The sequence below is a fragment of the Drosophila erecta genome, unplaced genomic scaffold (assembly GCF_003286155.1).
Source record: "Drosophila erecta strain 14021-0224.00,06,07 unplaced genomic scaffold, DereRS2 tig00000126-arrow-pilon, whole genome shotgun sequence".
NCBI lineage: Eukaryota > Metazoa > Arthropoda > Insecta > Diptera > Drosophilidae > Drosophila > Drosophila erecta.
In genome coordinates, this window is record NW_020825209.1 from 2,248,603 (window position 1) to 2,266,674 (window position 18,072).

Sequence of the window (18,072 nt, forward strand, 5' to 3'; positions counted from 1 at the left end):
GCAGTGGCAGCGGGCAGAGCAGTGCAGCGGCATAACCGTTAACGGCTTCTTAGCAAAGTTCGCCGACAGTCGACTTCAGTCTGAGGCTGTTGATCGCCGCTTGCGGACGTGGTCGCTCAATCCTGCTCGATTCATAACCGATTCAAAACCGATCCCATCCGATACGACGTGCGTTCCAATTTTTTTGCAGTTGTTAAATGTTTTAATGTGAGTTACGAGTGCGCGAATGCAATGAACAATAAAAGCAATAACGATCAGATAGCTTTGCCAGAGAACAGAGAAGAAACCGACAATAAAAGCAATATGAAAACACTGATGCCTATATTAAAAATCGTACGAAACAATAAAATCCTTTCAAAGGACAATGCTCTTATTCAGGATTAATTTACCAAAGAAAAAGCTTTATTTGTTCTATACTTTCAAAATCGATTTGTAGACATAAAAATAATCTGCATGGCATTTAATTGCGATATTGTTGAGTTTCTTAATTGGAAATTGGAACTCCAGGAAAGGAGTATATGCTTTTATTGTATATGTACATATATGTATGTATATATGTATATTTTATTTGTTAAATAAAAAGAAAGCTGAGTTTACGCAATCCGTCCTACATATTATACACATGTACATATATGTACATTCCTACAGCGTAACGATTTTTTAAGTAAATGTCATATTTTTCTTCGATTTCAAGTGACGCGTAACGGATGTAAAGCGATCTCCGGATTCCCAACATGACGGATAAAGAAAATGGTATTGTTAATTACAAAAAAAAAACAGATACATAACTAAAGTTTTTACAGAGGGGAGGCAATTATACAGATTACTGAACCGAGATTTATGGCCCAATTTTTTTGGCCAAATACTGTGCTAGCTGACAAGTTCACTTGAGCCTGGAGTTTTATTCATTGTTTCGATTACTTGACATGCAATTTAATCCCCACAAAATTCCCCTCACCATAGATTGCAATGGTGGTTTTATTTAATTTATTTCGCATATTTTCTTCGATTCGCGCCCATCTATTTTAATTAGAGGCCGTTGCGCGACGTTCAAGTTGTAAGAAATACATCGGAATACATCTTTGGACACTTATTGGCATTAGTGACTCAACGGAGGAACGATTCCAGAACTTCAGGCTCGCAATTACGATTATCGGTTCCCTTGGCTGCGTGTGCAGACTGCAAATCTAATCGCTCCGATAAGGGACTTCGAGTGGCTTGCCCTGGGCTTTAGCCACTTGAGCGGCTCCATCACAACAATCAACTCCAAATGAGGATTTGCTTTCGACGGTTCCCAAAAAAGAGCTGCCAAACTTGGTCAATTGGCACGGACAAACCTTGCCTATATTTAAATTTAAATCTCAAAAATAACTCGATTGGCCTACACCGATGTATTTTCAAATTTGTGTAATTGTGTGCGCTTGCATTTCAATGTCAGCCGCCGGCTTCATTTGCATATTCGTAGACAACTGCCATTGCGGGTGTTTAAAACTGCGGCTACAATTGCGATTACGATTTCGTTTGGTATTCCCCACACAAACAACTTGCTGACAAATCGCTGGGAGAGCCTGTAGTTAATGCAAGCGCTTGCAATTAGTGAGTAGTTTGCCTGGAATTTGCCATTTCATATTTGGTTGCTCGGTGCGGAGCAGAACGTGGTCGAATTGGATGGGGCGGTGCCGATATGGGTCGTAATTGCCACTCCAAACGGAACAAGACAATCAAAGTTTTGCTCACTACCGAAAACACCAAACTTATCTATCTGACAACTTCCATTGAATATTTCTGTTTCTTCACCGCATAAAAAAGCATTTGTAATTAAAACTGGGCCAAAACCCCTGCTTTGCCTCTTATCATTTCCCAGGAACAATAAACACTCGCTCTAACGTTCGTTCTAATCGCTTGTAAATCAGTTGCTAAACTTTTAGACCCTCTTTATGGCGATTAAGTCATTGGGTCGGTGCGAAATTTACAACCCATTCGATGGGCAATCGATGAACAAGCCGGCGATATCACGATAACGATGCCGAAGCGGTGGACATGTTGTTATAGACTCGAACCATATCGATATGCAATGTCATTCAGTAATCACTCACTATATATTTTATATGAAACTCTCACTTGTAAATAGTACTTCCAACTCCATTATATTGAAGTCCTGTTTGAGATTATCCAACTATGTCCAACTGGTTTCGAATTGTAGAAGAATTTCTCGACATATCACAATAAGCGTTAGGCCAACGCGCATCGACATCCTAACCACCTATCAATCAATCAACCTATATCTCCCAGGGCTATTAGAGCTTAAATAAAGAAATCTTGAGAAAGTGAAATTGAGAACACTTTCACAGAGTCTCCGACTCTTTACAACTGCACTCAAGGCATGCCAGGCTTATCTAATTATTTATAGGTAAAGCCCTCACTGTACTCATTTTTCAATTAGCCAGTTGGAAATGACGGAGTATCAGCGACTCCCATTGGTCTACCCCTTTTATGAAGCTCAATCGAGTGTACCTCCGTCTGGAGATCAATTTTACGTCCTCGGTGACACTTGGACAGTTTTCTGGTACTAAACACTACGCCATTAGCGGCTGGAAATGAATGAATGAGTGGTTTTGAGGGTGGACGTGATGGGCAGGCCTGGTCTACCGACTTAAAACGTTCACCGAAGCGGGTCAATGCTGTACTTGTCTGGTACTTGTATACTTTGTATATCTCTGTTTCCCTGCGATAACGCGCTTCATGTTAATGGATATTTGATGTGAAGTGTAGTGCGTGCAATAGCATTGTTTCTACGGTTTATGGGGCCATGTGATGGCTACATTACTGCCTCAAATAGCGATCATAAACGCTGATAAAGCATCGATGGATTAGCTACGAACCGATTCTGGATATCTCCGGTAGATAAGGCCCATTCATTGGCCGACGTTCGGGGCTTTCGCAGTTCGCTTCCTGAATCATCAACCATCGAACAGATACAGATCCAGTTGTCCAAACATGGCCATGACCATGACTATAGGCGCTAGCTGCAATTACCATTCGATCCACATGGACATGACCATTAAAGCTCCATCAGACATTTAGACGCTGCATCGTCAGTAATCAGCATGTTGTTTATGGCGTGCAAAGCCATACTCTCAGCCAGTTTGTCAAAGTGGAGACGATCCCCGAGAGAGCTATCTTCCCTACCTGGATTATCTGCCGCCCGCCACCGACGTAAACTTCGTTAAAGCTCCTAATGTTGAATAATGTATACCGGGCCACTGAATTCACACGCCCACAGATAAAGTTAAGGCCTGGTCAAATATAGAACAAACCTTATATGCGGCGGAGGTGTCAAGCACAAGGCCAATAGTCTCGGTTTCGGTTTCTGATGAAATGTCACCGATCCACAGATCACTACCGAATCTCTGGCCACATGAAATGGAGCTGCCAGCGGAGCATGTACCTCTGCTGGGTGGGCTCTCTAAGTTTTCGATCATTGAAGTTCCATTTACTCACCTGGATCCTTCTTTTGTCCGCAGAAATACAGCCTGCGGCTGAACCAGTGGCTGCTCCAGCGGCGGAAATAGCTCCTGAAAGTCCCTCACCGAGAACATCGGTAACCGATGGCTCCGCCCCAAGTGCTGCCGCTGCAGAAGACTTCACCCCGAGTGTTGCGACCATTGAAGACACTACACCGATTGCAGCCCTTGCAGAGACCCAACCGTCCGGCGAGAGCAACGAAAAGGCATTGACGGAGGCCAAGAAGCTGCCCGAGATCTCCGCAGAACCCCTGAAGGTTGGCAAGGAGCCCGAACAGAATGGCAAGGAACTGGTGGAGGCCAATGACTTCAAGAACGTCTCCGAGGCTGAGGGTCAACAGAAGGTAATTGTCATTGAGATACAAACTAAACACAGTCCTTACCTTTTCATTGTCACCCACAGAAACTGCCCTATCCCAAGTCCGTGTTCTTCATCATCAGTAATGAATTCTGCGAACGATTCAACTACTATGGCATGAGAAGTAAGTTAATCACAAAGGATCTTAGCCTCGAGCCTCTGCTAAGCGTCCGCATTCTTTTCAGCTGTTTTGGTCCTGTATCTGAGTCGAGTTCTGGGCTATTCTAATGACACCGCCACTGTAGTCTTCCATATCTTCACCATGTTCGTGTACTTCCTGTGCGTTTTTGGAGCCATCATTTCGGACTCTTGGCTGGGAAAATTCAAGACTATTTTGTATTTATCGCTGGTGTACATTTGCGGATCGGTGCTGCTGACCTTAGGTGCCATTGGACCACTTAACCTGCCCATGGAGACGTTCACAATGTTGGGTCTGGCACTAATTGCTCTTGGATCAGGTGGCATTAAACCGTGTGTGTCGGCGTTCGGTGGCGATCAATTTAAAGTGCCGGAGCAGGTGAAGCAGATCACTTCGTTCTTCTCGCTCTTTTACTTTTCGATCAATGCCGGATCGCTGATCTCCACCTCGGTGACCCCGATACTGCGAGAGGACGTGTCCTGCTTTGGCGACATTAACTGTTATCCCTTGGCTTTTGGAGTGCCCGCCGTACTTATGATTGTCTCGGTAATTATCTTCGTGTTGGGACGATCCCTGTACAAGATGAAGCCCCCGGCCGGCAATATGGTGGTGCTTGTGAGCAGTACCATCTGCACAGCTATTACCACCAAATGCAAGGAGAAAAAGACCAATCCACGGGAGCACTGGCTGGACTATGCCGATGGAAAGTACGACCGCCAGTTGATCGACGATGTGAAGGTCCTAATGCGAGTGCTCTTCCTCTACCTGCCACTTCCGGTCTTCTGGGCACTGTTCGATCAACAGGGCTCCCGTTGGACCTTCCAGGCCACTCGAATGGACGGCGACATGGGCTCTTGGGACATCAAGCCCGACCAGTTGCAAGTGCTCAATCCTCTGCTCATCTTACTCTTCATACCGTTGTACGATGTGGCCTTCTATCCAGTCCTGAGATTAGTGGGCATCCGACGACCGCTGCAGAAACTCACCATGGGCGGCATCCTTGCTGGCATTGCCTTTATAATTTCCGGAGTGGTGGAGCTCAAATTGGAAGTGAGTAATTGTACAAAAATTCTTGTTCTCTTGGGGCTTTGAAAGGGTTTAAAATATTTTTAACTGCTGTGCTTATATATATTGTATTGTACTGTACCTGCACCTGCACTTTCCACTTTTATCTCGTTGCACGCCTTGCTGTCGCTAGAAAACCTATCCCGACCTGCCCTACAGCCAGAACATCCAGCTGCGCATTTTCAACGCAGACAAATGCGACTACCGCTTCACCTCGAACATTCCGGGAATGGAAGACGTGACGGTGCACTCTTTGGATGCCTATACCTACAAGGATATTAACGCACCCGGTTCGCTGAGCATGACTTACTCCCTCACAAGTACGAGTAATGACTGCGACATTAGCGCCGTCGATATATCAGAAGTCCTTACTGATAAGACTGCTTGGTCTCTGTTCCTCAATCCGCTGAATAAGACTAAGTTATACTGGGAGGAGGACTTTGTGGACAAGCCGAGCGAGAGCTATCCGCTGATCCGGAACGTGGCCAATGTGCCGCAGGGACTGTCGATTATTTGGAAAAGTGTTTCCAAGGGAGAGGTGGCCTATAACGAGCTGGCTAACGAAACGCTGCTCAAGCGTGTGGCTTCAGCGGATTACGATGTCCAGGTAGATGGAAAGCCTGTAGGGACATTCAATGTTCACACCGGCGGCGTGTACACACTCCTGATAAGAGAAAACAACAACAATTATGAGGCGAACTTGGTGCAAGTGACGAACCCCAACTCGATGAACATCCTATGGCTGGTGCCGCAGTACGTGGTGATGACCCTCGGTGAGGTGATGTTCTCGGTGACGGGACTGGAGTTCTCATATGCCCAGGCGCCTCCTAGCATGAAGAGTGTCCTGCAGGCCTGTTGGCTGCTAACGGTGGCCTTCGGCAACGTCATTGTGGTCATCATTGCCGAGGCTGCCTTATTCGAATCGCAAGCCAGCGAGTTTTTCCTGTTCTCCGGCCTCATGTTCGCTGACATGCTGATCTTCATGGTGATGGCCTACTACTATGTGCCCAACGATCCCAACAAGGAGGAGGAGGCCCAGCCCCTGACGGCGGGCGATGCCAAGACAGAGATCCCTGCCCTCGGAAGCGGAGTCGAAAATAAGGGCAATGATATCACCGAGTAGACCTAAATCCGATTCGTCCTGCTTGCTCCCGCGTTGTGTATTATATATATTTGTACTTGTAGATGTGTATATGTGAATCCTTAGTGGCCTCTGTCCTTTCCAAGCTATGTGTAAGTGAAGCTGCGACCGGGCATTGTTGCATATGAAAAGACATCCAACTAGTTAATCTAATAAAAAGAAAATTAATACTATAATCCGTCGTTGTTACTATTCTTGATGTCTCTCTATACTCTCTTTTAAATGTGTCTCTCCAGAAAATACTCTTAGAAAATATCATTCCGGAGATTTCTGGTACTGCTCTGATCTAATATATTAGTACCAGCTTGCACGTATATTTTCCACCCTTGCAGCACACTTACCCAGTGATCCCGAGCAGTGGTAATACCCAGCTTCGCGTCTTCAGCGGTATTCCCGACTGCGATTATCGCTTCAGTACGAACCTCGGAGCCAGGGAGAGCTTCACCTTAAGGGGGCTGGACTTCTACTATTCGGGTAGTGTAGCCACGAGCACCGACGGTACCTTCCAGTTAACATACACCGTAGAGAGTCTAACTGAGGGTAAGTTACCACGTAATCCCGATCCTTCTATTTAAAAGTCACCAATAAACTCGGAATGTTCATGTAAGAACTCGTAAATATGTTCAAAGCCCAATTGCTTCTTTGGAGATTAGTCTGACCCAAAGGTGTTTTACTGGTAACTTTTTAGGTAGTATTTCCGATGAAGTGTCTTATCACAATTGGTTCTCTATTTTGAATGGCGTACCCCTTAGGTTGCGTTATCCTGGAGGGCGGAACCCAGCAGTTATATGAGGCCACCGCCCACTCACTCTTCCTGCGACCTTCGCACACCATCACTAAGTACTGGTACGAGGACGAGGTGCAGAAGTCGAATCGCTCGTGGGCCTTTGTGCGAAACTTGGCGAATCTCTTGGCCACCACGCGGGTGATTTGGAGGGAGGATTCCGGGGATAGCGTGGCCCTGGACCAGCCCGCCCGTAATCACGACCTCTACGAGCTAAGTACGGGCGGATATAGCGTTCAGGTGGCGGATCAGAATCTTACACACATAGAGTTGCGCGCTGGAGGCGTCTATGCCCTGCTGATCGGCCAGAGTCACGGGACATTCGTATCGCGACTCATCGAGGTTACCAGTCCCAATTCGATGCACATGCTCTGGCTGGTGCCGCAGTACGTGGTGATGACCCTCGGAGAGGTGATGTTCTCGGTGACGGGACTGGAGTTCTCCTACTCCCAGTCGCCGCCCAGCATGAAGAGTGTCCTGCAGGCCTGTTGGCTGCTAACGGTGGCCTTCGGCAACGTCATCGTCGTGGTCGTGGCGGAACTCAAGTTCTTCGACTCGCAGGCCAGCGAGTTCTTCCTGTTCGCCGGGCTCATGTTCGTCGACATGCTGGCCTTCATGTTCGTGGCCCACTACTATAAGCCATATGATGAGGTGGCTGCCCTAGTGCAGAGGGTAAGGGCTAGACGGGAACGGAAATGGCAGGATCTCGAACGATTCAAGAGGGACTAAGAATACGGCTGCTAACTTCGCGCCCTTTCAAATTGTCGCTTATTATACATATCCTTTTGTGTAGTTATTTTATGATACGAAATAAATATCCCACAAATACTGCAGAACAAAGTCTTTTTCATATCTGGTGTGGAACTCGATCTATGTATGAAAGAACAGAAGAAATATATAATTCTTTACTTTGTTACTAATTTTGAATTTGTGCAATTTGCTACAATGAGGGGATCAATGAGTTGTATTAAATGTTACTTACCATCTACAATATCGACATTTATTTACATTTATCCAGCGCTCAAGATGTTTATCACCGCTCGCGTCTACTGCACTTTTAGCAATAAAATATAAAACGGTATATTAAAATAACTGTAACTAATATTCAAGTTTGCGCAGAGTTGCCAGATCACAAATGACTTAACAGCGTGCTGTAATGCGCACGCTGTCACCTGACATTCGGCCATATTTAGGACCTTTTGCGCTGACATTTGGTCGAGAAAAATATAAGAAGAGGAAGAGTTGAAAATCATATGACTTGTCGATCGATAGAGAAAAAAGGTTGAATTTCCAACGTCGCTCCGTATCGAACTGCACGCCCTTCGCCACACAATTCGCGCAACTTTCGGTCGAGCGAGAGCAGCCCCATAGAAAGGAATCCAGAAGTGCAGGAATCCAGTGCAATTCGCCACCTCTTCAACTTTCAGCCAGCTCCTCTGCGTGTGTGTGTGCGTGTGTCATCAAGATGAACAGCTCGGGCTTTATGTTTAACATCGATAATGGATATCTGGAGGGTCTGTGCCGCGGCTTCAAGTGCGGCATCCTGAAGCAGGCCGACTATCTTAACCTGGTGCAGTGCGAGACCTTGGAGGGTAAGTAGCAGCACCATCGCAAGCGTAAACCCCATTTTCCCACACGCCCCTGGGTCACATGACCAGCGATAACAGAGTGGTGCGTGTGTGTATACATGTACGGCTGTTAATGTATCTCTGCGCCGGTGTGTGTAAGCTTGTCTTGTGATTTGTTGACGTTTTTCAACTGGATTTTCAACTTGACCGCCGCTAAGTTACCCTGTGTTTAAGCCATTTTGCGATCCATGGAAACCTTACAGAAGTATTCGAACTTATAGTTAGAACAGCTGCTGAATACTTCAAATTTCCATATTTATGTGAATTCAGGGAACAAGTAGCATGATTTTCCAATAACGACTATATAAACTTGATTTTACTTTGATTTTACAGATCTCAAGCTGCATCTGCAGGGAACGGACTATGGCAGCTTCCTGGCCAACGAGCCCTCGCCCTTGTCGGTGTCGGTTATCGACGACAAGTTGCGCGAAAAGCTGGTCATCGAGTTCCAGCACATGAGGAACCACGCTGTGGAGCCGCTGTCCAACTTCCTGGACTTCATTACCTACGGCTATATGATCGACAACATCATTCTGCTGATCACTGGCACGCTGCATCAGCGACCCATTTCGGAGCTGATTCCTAAGTGCCACCCTCTGGGCAGCTTTGAGCAAATGGAAGCCATCCATGTGGCGTCCACTCCCGCTGAGCTCTATAACGCCGTACTTGTGGACACGCCCCTGGCGCCCTTCTTTGTCGACTGCATCTCCGAGCAGGATCTGGATGAGATGAACATCGAGATTATCCGTAACACCCTTTACAAGGCCTATCTGGAGGCGTTCTACAACTTTTGCAAGAACATGGGTGGCGCCACCGCCGACGTCATGTGCGAGATCCTGGCTGTAAGTGAATTAATTTCAAAGGCGTATATATCGCTTACCTAATATATTGTTTTATTTGTAAAATAAAAACTGCACACCTTACCATTTCAGTTTGAAGCCGATCGTCGTGCAATTATCATTACCATCAACTCCTTCGGCACCGAGCTGTCCAAGGACGACCGTGCCAAGCTGTATCCCAACTGCGGCAAAATGTACCCCGATGGCCTAGCCGCTTTGGCGCGGGCTGACGACTACGAGCAGGTAAAGACCGTGGCCGAGTATTACGCGGAGTACGCCGCATTGTTTGACGGATCCGGCAACAATCCCGGTGACAAGACGCTGGAGGACAAGTTCTTCGAGCACGAGGTGAAGCTGAACGTGTACGCCTTCTTGCAGCAGTTCCACTTCGGAGTCTTCTACGCATACCTCAAGCTGAAGGAGCAGGAGTGCCGTAACATCGTCTGGATCGCCGAGTGCGTTGCCCAGAAGCACCGCGCAAAGATCGACAACTACATACCCATTTTCTAAGCGCGCTAGATGATCGCTAACCATTTGGCATACAAATAATATTACACGTTTTTTTTTCCTGCCTTTCGATATGCGTTTTTTTTTTGTTTGACCCCTACCCTTGTTATTGAATTGTTTAATGTATATTATATTATGATACCGAGTCTGTATGTTTGTATGTAGCGAGTATTATTGCCGGCCCAGGCAAATTTTTGTCAAGTGTTCAGACCCAAGCCTAGATTTCTCAGTTTCCGCTGCTCCTCCTCCATTGTTATCAGCATTGGCCCCATAGATAACTATATTATATGTATTCGGGAGACCCATAGTGTCCCTTCAGGGCTTCGTGTTTGTGTACATATGTATAATTATCGAACGGAACGAAAACAGTTCAAATTGAATGTAGAGAAAAGAAGCATCAGCACCATATGTTAACTACTATATAGAAAATGCATACTTATAAAAGAACTACATATGTGAATGATAAATCAATTATTAAAACATGTTTTCAAACATTCCCTTAAACGTCGCTGTCTAATAACTTGGTTATGTGCTTCTCATACATGCCAATAACAAGTCAAAGAGAAGAGATTACTGGAAAGATACCATTGTTTAATGGCTCTTACTAAAGCGATAGCTTTTGATATCCACTTTCTTGGTTGTTTTTTGCATAATCTAAAAGCATTTTTCTTTCGATCTTATTTTCATACATATTTTCTCTTTTGGATGCTTAACTAGCCAGACTTAAAATGCCAATCGATCGTCTTGGGGTTACATAAAAATTGGATAAGATGTCAAACAAGTTATGGGCTATCGAATGATTTCAAGTTTGATGTCGTAGAAAGCATTTCTAAAAATATGTTTTCTGCAGCATGGTCCATATGAATCAGTCCAAATATATGGTTTTTAAAGGGAAGCCAGACAATAACTCTGACTTATGGTACTATTTTCTTTAGTTCTGGGTAATCCCCCTGTGTCACTTTAAACAAGGTCTAAAGAGCTGGAGTATTTATGATGAATGCGAGTATCAGTGATTGTCAGGATGGCAACACATATTTCACTCAATTCATAAAGAAGACAGTTGTTATAGGGCGTGGGTGCTCAAGGATGCCCTGATATTCTTTGTCTGCTCGCTGAGTTCAAGGTTTCCATACCTCCAGGGTGCGTTCAGTACAGTATTACTCACCGGGGAACCTGATGCCTAGACAAAGAAATCCTGCTTTGTATTCCATCAGCATACACAAAATATACCGTGCGTTAATTTCTTGTCATTTAAAATATTCAAAAAGCGGTATATACAATCTTTGATGATCTGAGCTGGATAGGCATAATATATGATTGCGCTTGGCCAAGTTGCGATGCCCCGTAGATGGGGTCTCAGATCGGCTTTGATTATGCACAGTCAATAGGAAATCAATGGCTTTTCTTTCTGTGTCGTCGTGGGTTAATTGCGTGCAGCATGCTACGTGCTATGTGCCCGTAGATTGGTGCATTCCCGTTAGGTCTTTGCCATAGCTTCGGATCTGGGCCCAGTGCGTATGGAGCCGCTGTGGAGCAGGTGCCGCCGACGAGCTGAAGAACCGACCAGTCGACGAACCCCGAACACGTTCGATGCGAAAAGAAAGCTGCTGTTGTTGGTTCGATCAGCTGGGGACCGACCCGTGGAATCGCCCATAACTCGGCCTGGTGGCACTAAGTCCGCGCAGTCGAGTTCCGCGTCCCCGAGCGTTGAGTTCAGTCTTATAAAGAGCAGCAGCATCCGATTTCCTGGCAGAGCGGGAAAACCAACCGTCACGCGCGCCAAGCCAAGTTCAAAACTATTTTTCTACCTTTTTTTTTTCTCACCCGGAGTGCTACAGTTTTTTTTTGTGTTCCAAGTGCAATACGGAAGTGTGTCTGACCGACCAGCAACTGGAGTTACAGCGCACAGGACAGCAGGATAACCTACTATAGGTAAAGATATATGCGAAGAGGTGAAATGCGGTCGGCACTCAAGTGGGCCAATATGATGACCGCTGGAGTTGGAAAAACCAACGCCAAAGACGGCCAAAGAGGCAATTGCACGTAAAAACCCGCCAGTCGGCGTGGAATTGTTGAATTGTGGAATTGTGGAATTGTGTCAACCAGTTTGGCCCCCACTTTGCGAGTACGTCCCCTCGAAGACACGACTCCCCACATCTCCATCTACGTAGTACGTACATATGTGGCTGGTCATCCGCTTCTGCGTCTGCTTCTGCTTCTGTTTGCTGTGCGTTCTTCTTTCCTTGTCGTTAACTTATTTGAATTTGGCAAAACAAAAGAGACGCGTCGAGCGTTCGTGTTCTTCGTTTTACTTTCTACAACCCACCATCATCAACCACATTCTTCGCCGTCCGACGTCCGACGTCCCGCGTCCAAAGTCGCAGGTGCTGGAAAGTGGAACTGCTTGTCCGATCGCTGCACAGGTGGTCCAAAAGACCAAGATGCGGCTCAGGTGCCTTCAGAGGCCATCATTGACAATCCAAGTCGGCTGGATGCGGAAGGTTATCTGTACTGTCCAGACTGATTGAAGGCAGTCCACTTCAAATACTTTGATTTGTTATTGAAAAGTTACATATTTTTCTATGATTACAGCACATTTCCATAACTCAAACCTAGAACTATATTTCGGGCAGTATGAAATATAATACACAAGTACTATATATGCCCGTATATTTTCAAAGTCGGCACCAACCTCAATCATTAACTGTGGGAATCCAAGGTTTACAGCTCGCAGCGGGCTTATTTTCTGGTCCATTGGGTCAGCCTTGACCGGAAATGCGGACCGTCGACCGCTGCCCCTGCCCCTCCTCCACTTTTTCTACCCACGCCCATGGCGAACAGAAATTTCACCGCTGGCTGCATTAAAGAACTTAACCTTAATTTTGGCATAGGTCTCTCGACATGGTCGTCACATCATTATTATGGTAACTTTGATTTTACCTCCTCTTTGCTTTGTGTTGTTGTTGTTGTTGTTGCTGCTGCTGCTGCTGCCCAGCGATTTCACCCACACACAGGCAGAAGAAAGTGGTAAGCACACACATCCACACAGGGAGCCAAGAAACAAGACAAATCAGGCAGAAAATCTTACAGCAGTCGAAAAAAAACAAGAACAAAAACAAAAACAAAGGCCGAACGAAATTATGCAAATTTCTTCGGGGTTTAGCGACTACATACACGTATAAGGGGTTATATAAACCACATCGAAGGATGTAAAAGTCTGACAAACTGTTTAGCATAATCGCAGCTCGCTGGTTTCGTAATCACCGAACGTGGATTAGAAGCACAGATATCCAACAACAACGCATTATAGAAAAAGTTTTTTTTTCTTTCGGAATTTTTGCATCACTCATACACTTTCGCTGCCGCACTGAATAATTAACAGTTCGATTTCGTTGAATCCACCAAAAACAAAACAAAAATTCGGATAGTAGTATGATAATTTCAAAAAAAAAAAAAAAAAAGCACACACACACATCAAACAAAACTAGCCACTGCCTCACTTTCTATTTTCCTAATAATTAATTAATGCTAATAACTTTTCACAACCGTTATAATTTATTGATAAAATTCGAAATCGCTCGAAAACAAACAACAAGTGGGAGGGAGACGAGCAGACAAGTGGGCTTTTTATAAATATTTCGGTTCGTTTCCAAATGCAATATGCCACATTGGACTTTCGAGCGTTTCCATTACGTATTGGAATTTTTGACCGGCATTTTGGTGAAATTATAATGAAGCCAGTGCAGCGCCAAAGTGCAGATTGCATTTTAGACATGCAGCAATGTGTGCCAAAAGTCAGCAGAAGGGGTACAGTGTGTCCTGCCTGCAGCAATCCAATCTCAATAGTAATAAAAAGCCACATTCTTTCTAGAACTTGTGCTTGACCTTACTGGGGTTACTATTCCCAATTGAGACATCGCAAATGAATGCAAGAGGCAATTACAGATATAGATGTGCCCTGTGAGAGGGTCCACTGTTTTCCTGCCCATTGAATCGGTTCCAAGTCGACCTGCGATTACGACCAAGTTACTTCGACTGTGCTCACATATTGCCACTGCCAGTGCCAGTGGGCATTATTACGGACACTCGTTCTTGGTATGGGACTTTGGCCACTGCCATATTTAGCCACACACACTTTCTTTGCCCAAACAGCCACCAACTGGGTCACAAATGGTGTTTGTTGTTCCGCCCAAGCGGAAGGTCATCAATGGAATGGAATGTCCAGATGCCACATATCACGCTGCGAGCCACGTACGGCTGAAGAGGGCCCAGAAACCGAGAAGCAGGAGGCGGTGCCCAGAAAAATGAAAGTGGAACAATGTGGAGTTGTGGGGCTCTGGGGCTGTGGAGCAGGTTCAGCTGGTCGAGATTTCTGGGTTTCTATGCATTGTTTACCGTTTCCAGACAAATGATGGAAATGAATATGAAAATGATGTAAGGTAATGGTCACCATTGGAATGGGCGGCAGGCAACGCAGATAAAAGTCGGTAATAAGCCGGTTATGGAAGAATGAACTACCATTATCCCCTGTGGCCCTGTGGCCCTGTGGCCCATCCAGCTTACACAAATTGTCCTCGGAGAACAGTGTGAAAGATAAGAAACAGATAGGAAAGCAAAACAATAATCCACACAGTTGGTTAATGCTCAAAATACTGGTCGAAATCGTTCAAATCCATATAGACCCAATAAAAAGCAGTTGTTCCAAGAAATTGTATGTGTTCAACAGCATGGAAGAAACGAGCTTTTTTCAAGCACCATCACACTCGACGCTTTAATTGAAATTATAATTCAATATTCATTTTAACAAACTGTTTTCATTTTTTTTTTTTTTTTTTTTTTTTTTTTTATACACAATTTGATTTCGTTTCTAGGGCAGCTAAATATTTTCATCTCGATGGTTTCGCCCCACCCAACCGCAACGTTTTGCATATTTTTCGTTAAATAGTTCTGGCTCCGGTCCGAACCCTTCGGGTTTCTCCGGCGGTTGAGCTCCAGTTAAGAGCCGCTAATTGATTTGGACATCTTGGGGCGCTCTGAAATCCCCCTCTGTGCCTGCCCCTGCCCCTGCCCCTGCCCCTCAAGCACTTGAGGTAAATGAGTCAATAGCTGAAATTTCACTTTGCCATCGGTGACTCCCCCTGCCACCCGGAAAAAAAACCTTACAAAAAAACACTGAAAAGAGCCCAGTTTGAGTTGGCAACGAGCTGCAACTTGTTGGCTCTTAGGAAATGAATGAATTTCAGAGTGGATGGATACAGAGTGCGTTGCACACATTGGTACATAGGAGCATACATATATACATACATATGGGGCTATATTCTAATGAGCCAACCCAATTCGTCAATTAAATAAGTCTGCAGGTGGGATTTCACTCTCGTTTTATGTCTCTTCGCGATGCGTTGTTAAATTCGGCTTTTAGTTTTCAACGCCATTGGGTTTCGCTGTTAATTTGTTTACTTTGCATTTGGCTGGGGGGAGCGAGAGAGAGAAGAGGAAACCGAAACTGAGATGAAAAGAGAAGTGAAAGAAATTATGTCAATATTTATTTAAATTCATTTCTTTTGCAAAATACGAGGCGGCCAAAAACGAGGCGGAAGAATGCGGTGAAATTTAATCGCTGGCCACTTGAAAGCGATTTCCGAGCTGTTGACTTTTGGAATACCTCTTGGTTTGATTTCCATTTCAATTCCGATTTCGATTTCGAATTCCGATTCCTATACGGAATCGGATTCTGCCTACGCACAGAAGAAAAAAGCAATTCGCATTGGAGCTCGCTATTTCACTACATTTTTTCACTAACTTTATTCACAACGAGTGGTTTGTTTATTGCCTTTAAAATGCGGCTTACAAAGTCGACAAAAGTACTTCAATTTATAGCATATGCAAGTTAATTCGTTAATTAATGCCAAACCTTGTGCATAAGTCGGTTAGTTGCAAAGGTTTTTATACCCATATAACATACAAAACTTTAGTGGCACCGTACTTACTTCGATTTTCGTTTTTCGTTTTTCGTTGCAGATTCCCAGGACAAGATGACCAGCTCGAGGAACATGCTACTGATGCTGCTCCTGGTGGCCAGTGCCTCCATACTTCACCTGGAGGCCAAGACCGTGTTCCGGCGCACAGACAAGATATCGGAGAACTTCAAGCAGTTGGATCTGCCGCCCGAGGAGATCGATCCGAATGTGGCGCCGCCGGAATCGGAGCCGCCCAAGGTGGAGGACGTGGCGGATGAGGTTGCCAGTGCCGTAACGCCCGCCGCGTCCATTGACGAGAGTGCCAATGAGATAGCCAGCGGTGATGTGGAGACCCCGAATGCTGTGGCTACCGCCGCAGAAGCTGTCGCCCCAGCCGCCGCCGTTCCCGAGGTCGCAGAGGCAGCTGCTCCGGCGGTGGCCACCACTCTGGCGGCGGCCAAGCCCACCACTGCACCAACCACCGCCAAGCCGGAGAATCCCATCAGCAAGTTCTGCAAGTGCTCGGAGAGCCACTGCGACTGCTGCCGGAAGTTCGGATTGCCACTGCTGCCAAGCGGACCGGGCTGTGCCAAGATAGCTTACGTAGGCAACGACGAGATGAGCGTGTCCCTCAAGTACGGAGACATCACCTTGGCCTCCCGACGCATCTCCAGCAAGCGGGCCCGCCCCATTTGCGTGGGCCTTCCCGGCGGCTACTCCAAGTTCTGCGGCAAGGTCTATGGTCTGTCCCGTTCCAAGGAGTCCAAGGACTTCAAGGCCTGTCTGGCCTTTGAACTGCGCGCCGACGACGAGGTGGAGGCCTCCCTGCGCGTCTCCTGCTTCAAGTTTGGACCGGAAGGAGTCCGGGTGGCCGAGGCGGAGCCGTTGCCTGCGAAGCCCACTTCGGATGACGATGATGACGACGATGATGACCTCTTCGGATTTGCCGGTAAGTTAGCCTGTTTATATACGTGTACATAATGTTGGTTGGATTCGTATTGCGTATCCGCCTGTTTGGACTGACTCCTCGAGCCCATTCTAAAGTATCTGCTCTTTTGATTTCTTTTTTTAACAGCTGGTGGCGATGATGATGAGGACGAGGAGGACGACTATGACAGCGACAACGATACGGATGCGGATACCGATGACGACGATGACACCGAGGACTATGCTGATGATGACGAGGCCGAGGCGCCCGAGGATGCTGACTACGGCGGCTTCAGTTTGGCCGGACTTCTGGACGAGCTCGATGATGACGAGGACGAGAAGCCGGCTAAGAAGCCAGCAGCTGCGGCTGCGGCTGCCGACCAAACCCGCGAGAATGTGATCGTCGATGGCCAGGCGCCTGCGACCGCAACCGCGACTTCGACTACGACGAACGGCGACCAGGTGCAGAGCAAGGATGATACGGGAACTCCTGCCGCTGGCGAGGATGCTGCTGCTGCAGCTGCATCACCGGTTGAGGGAGAAGTGGCCGCAGCGGTGACCCCGGCAACCAATACCGCCGCCGCCGCCGCCGCCGCCGATGAGGAATCCACCACGCCCAAGTCCAAGAAGTCCAAGAAGGCGAAAAAGAACAAGAAGAAGAAGGCCGCCGCGGAGGCGACGGATGAGACAGGATTCGCCTACGAACTCCTCAACGGCATCCTGGATTTTTTCAACTGAGCGGCCAGCGCGAATTTGCCAACATGCTGGGCAACAGTGTAAATACCTTGTACCGCCGCAGCTGGTCGAAACAAATTTAGTTCATAGTTCGTAGCTCATAGCGCTTAAGGGCCCCCGAAATTTCACATATTTATTTCACCTATTTATTCGATCCGATAATTTATTTTAAATTTATAACGAATAAAAATGAAAACGTACTATCCAACAGAAAGCTGGTAGATTTGTTTTGTTTTCTGCGAAATGCCCCCACTACCTTCCTGGACTTAATTTACATCTAAATCGGAATGTTGGCCTTTATCGCGCTTTTGCGGCCAACATTTCTGATTTTATTGAGGCTTGCAGGCTCTGCTGCTTTCGCTCCTATGGCACCTTTCCGTTCAAAGCCCACCACTTTGTTCAGAATTAATTTGCATCGAAATTCCAGCTGCACTGGGAATTAGCCGCAGGCCAACAGGAGTTGACAAG

The 18,072-nt window shown here is 46.3% G+C and overlaps 3 protein-coding genes across 6 annotated transcripts; all 3 read left to right on the forward strand.

The window, feature by feature from the left end:
- On the forward strand, nt 1–7,852 carry LOC6550912 (peptide transporter family 1). Of its 4 annotated transcripts, XM_015155492.2 has the most exons (7): nt 1–207; nt 695–753; nt 3,525–3,868; nt 3,928–4,006; nt 4,068–5,071; nt 6,560–6,767; nt 6,980–7,852. In XM_015155492.2, the coding sequence occupies exons 2-7, from the start codon at nt 735–737 to the stop codon at nt 7,738–7,740; spliced, it is 2,415 nt and encodes an 804-aa protein (XP_015010978.1). In that variant the 5' UTR covers nt 1–207; nt 695–734; the 3' UTR covers nt 7,741–7,852. The 4 variants fall into 4 exon arrangements, with proteins under 4 accessions (XP_015010978.1, XP_015010977.1, XP_026838254.1 ...); XM_015155491.2 differs by lacking the exons at nt 6,560–6,767; nt 6,980–7,852 and adding an exon at nt 5,220–6,403 and having other exon boundaries at nt 2–207; XM_026982453.1 differs by lacking the exons at nt 1–207; nt 6,560–6,767; nt 6,980–7,852 and adding an exon at nt 5,220–6,403 and having other exon boundaries at nt 501–753.
- Nucleotides 7,853–8,198: 346 nt separating this feature from the next.
- Nucleotides 8,199–10,489, forward strand: LOC6550881 (V-type proton ATPase subunit d 1). Its single transcript, XM_001976792.3, has 3 exons — nt 8,199–8,603; nt 8,973–9,481; nt 9,572–10,489. The coding sequence occupies exons 1-3, from the start codon at nt 8,477–8,479 to the stop codon at nt 9,986–9,988; spliced, it is 1,053 nt and encodes a 350-aa protein (XP_001976828.1). The 5' UTR covers nt 8,199–8,476; the 3' UTR covers nt 9,989–10,489.
- A 1,106-nt stretch (nt 10,490–11,595) lies between these two features.
- Nucleotides 11,596–17,818, forward strand: LOC6550882 (nucleolin). The gene is made up of 3 exons (XM_001976793.3): nt 11,596–11,917; nt 16,004–16,891; nt 17,018–17,818. Exons 2-3 carry the CDS (start codon nt 16,018–16,020, stop codon nt 17,605–17,607), a joined length of 1,464 nt encoding a protein of 487 aa, XP_001976829.1. The 5' UTR covers nt 11,596–11,917; nt 16,004–16,017; the 3' UTR covers nt 17,608–17,818.
- The last annotated feature ends 254 nt before the right edge of the window (nt 17,819–18,072 follow it).

Bases quoted from the DNA above. Each gene is read 5' to 3' on its own strand.
- LOC6550912 (XM_026982452.1), top strand. From the start codon at position 3,424: ATGGAGCTGCCAGCGGAGCATGTACCTCTGCTGG. The intron at 3,458-3,524 runs GTGGGCTCTCTA...TTTTGTCCGCAG, and splicing joins GGAGCATGTACCTCTGCTGG to AAATACAGCCTGCGGCTGAA. The intron at 5,072-5,219 runs GTGAGTAATTGT...TGCTGTCGCTAG, and splicing joins TGGTGGAGCTCAAATTGGAA to AAAACCTATCCCGACCTGCC.
- LOC6550881 (XM_001976792.3), top strand. From the start codon at position 8,477: ATGAACAGCTCGGGCTTTATGTTTAACATCGATAATGGATATCTGGAG. The intron at 8,604-8,972 runs GTAAGTAGCAGC...TTGATTTTACAG, and splicing joins GCAGTGCGAGACCTTGGAGG to ATCTCAAGCTGCATCTGCAG. The intron at 9,482-9,571 runs GTAAGTGAATTA...TTACCATTTCAG, and splicing joins TCATGTGCGAGATCCTGGCT to TTTGAAGCCGATCGTCGTGC.
- LOC6550882 (XM_001976793.3), top strand. From the start codon at position 16,018: ATGACCAGCTCGAGGAACATGCTACTGATGCTGCTCCTGGTGGCCAGT. The intron at 16,892-17,017 runs GTAAGTTAGCCT...TTTTTTTAACAG, and splicing joins TGACCTCTTCGGATTTGCCG to CTGGTGGCGATGATGATGAG.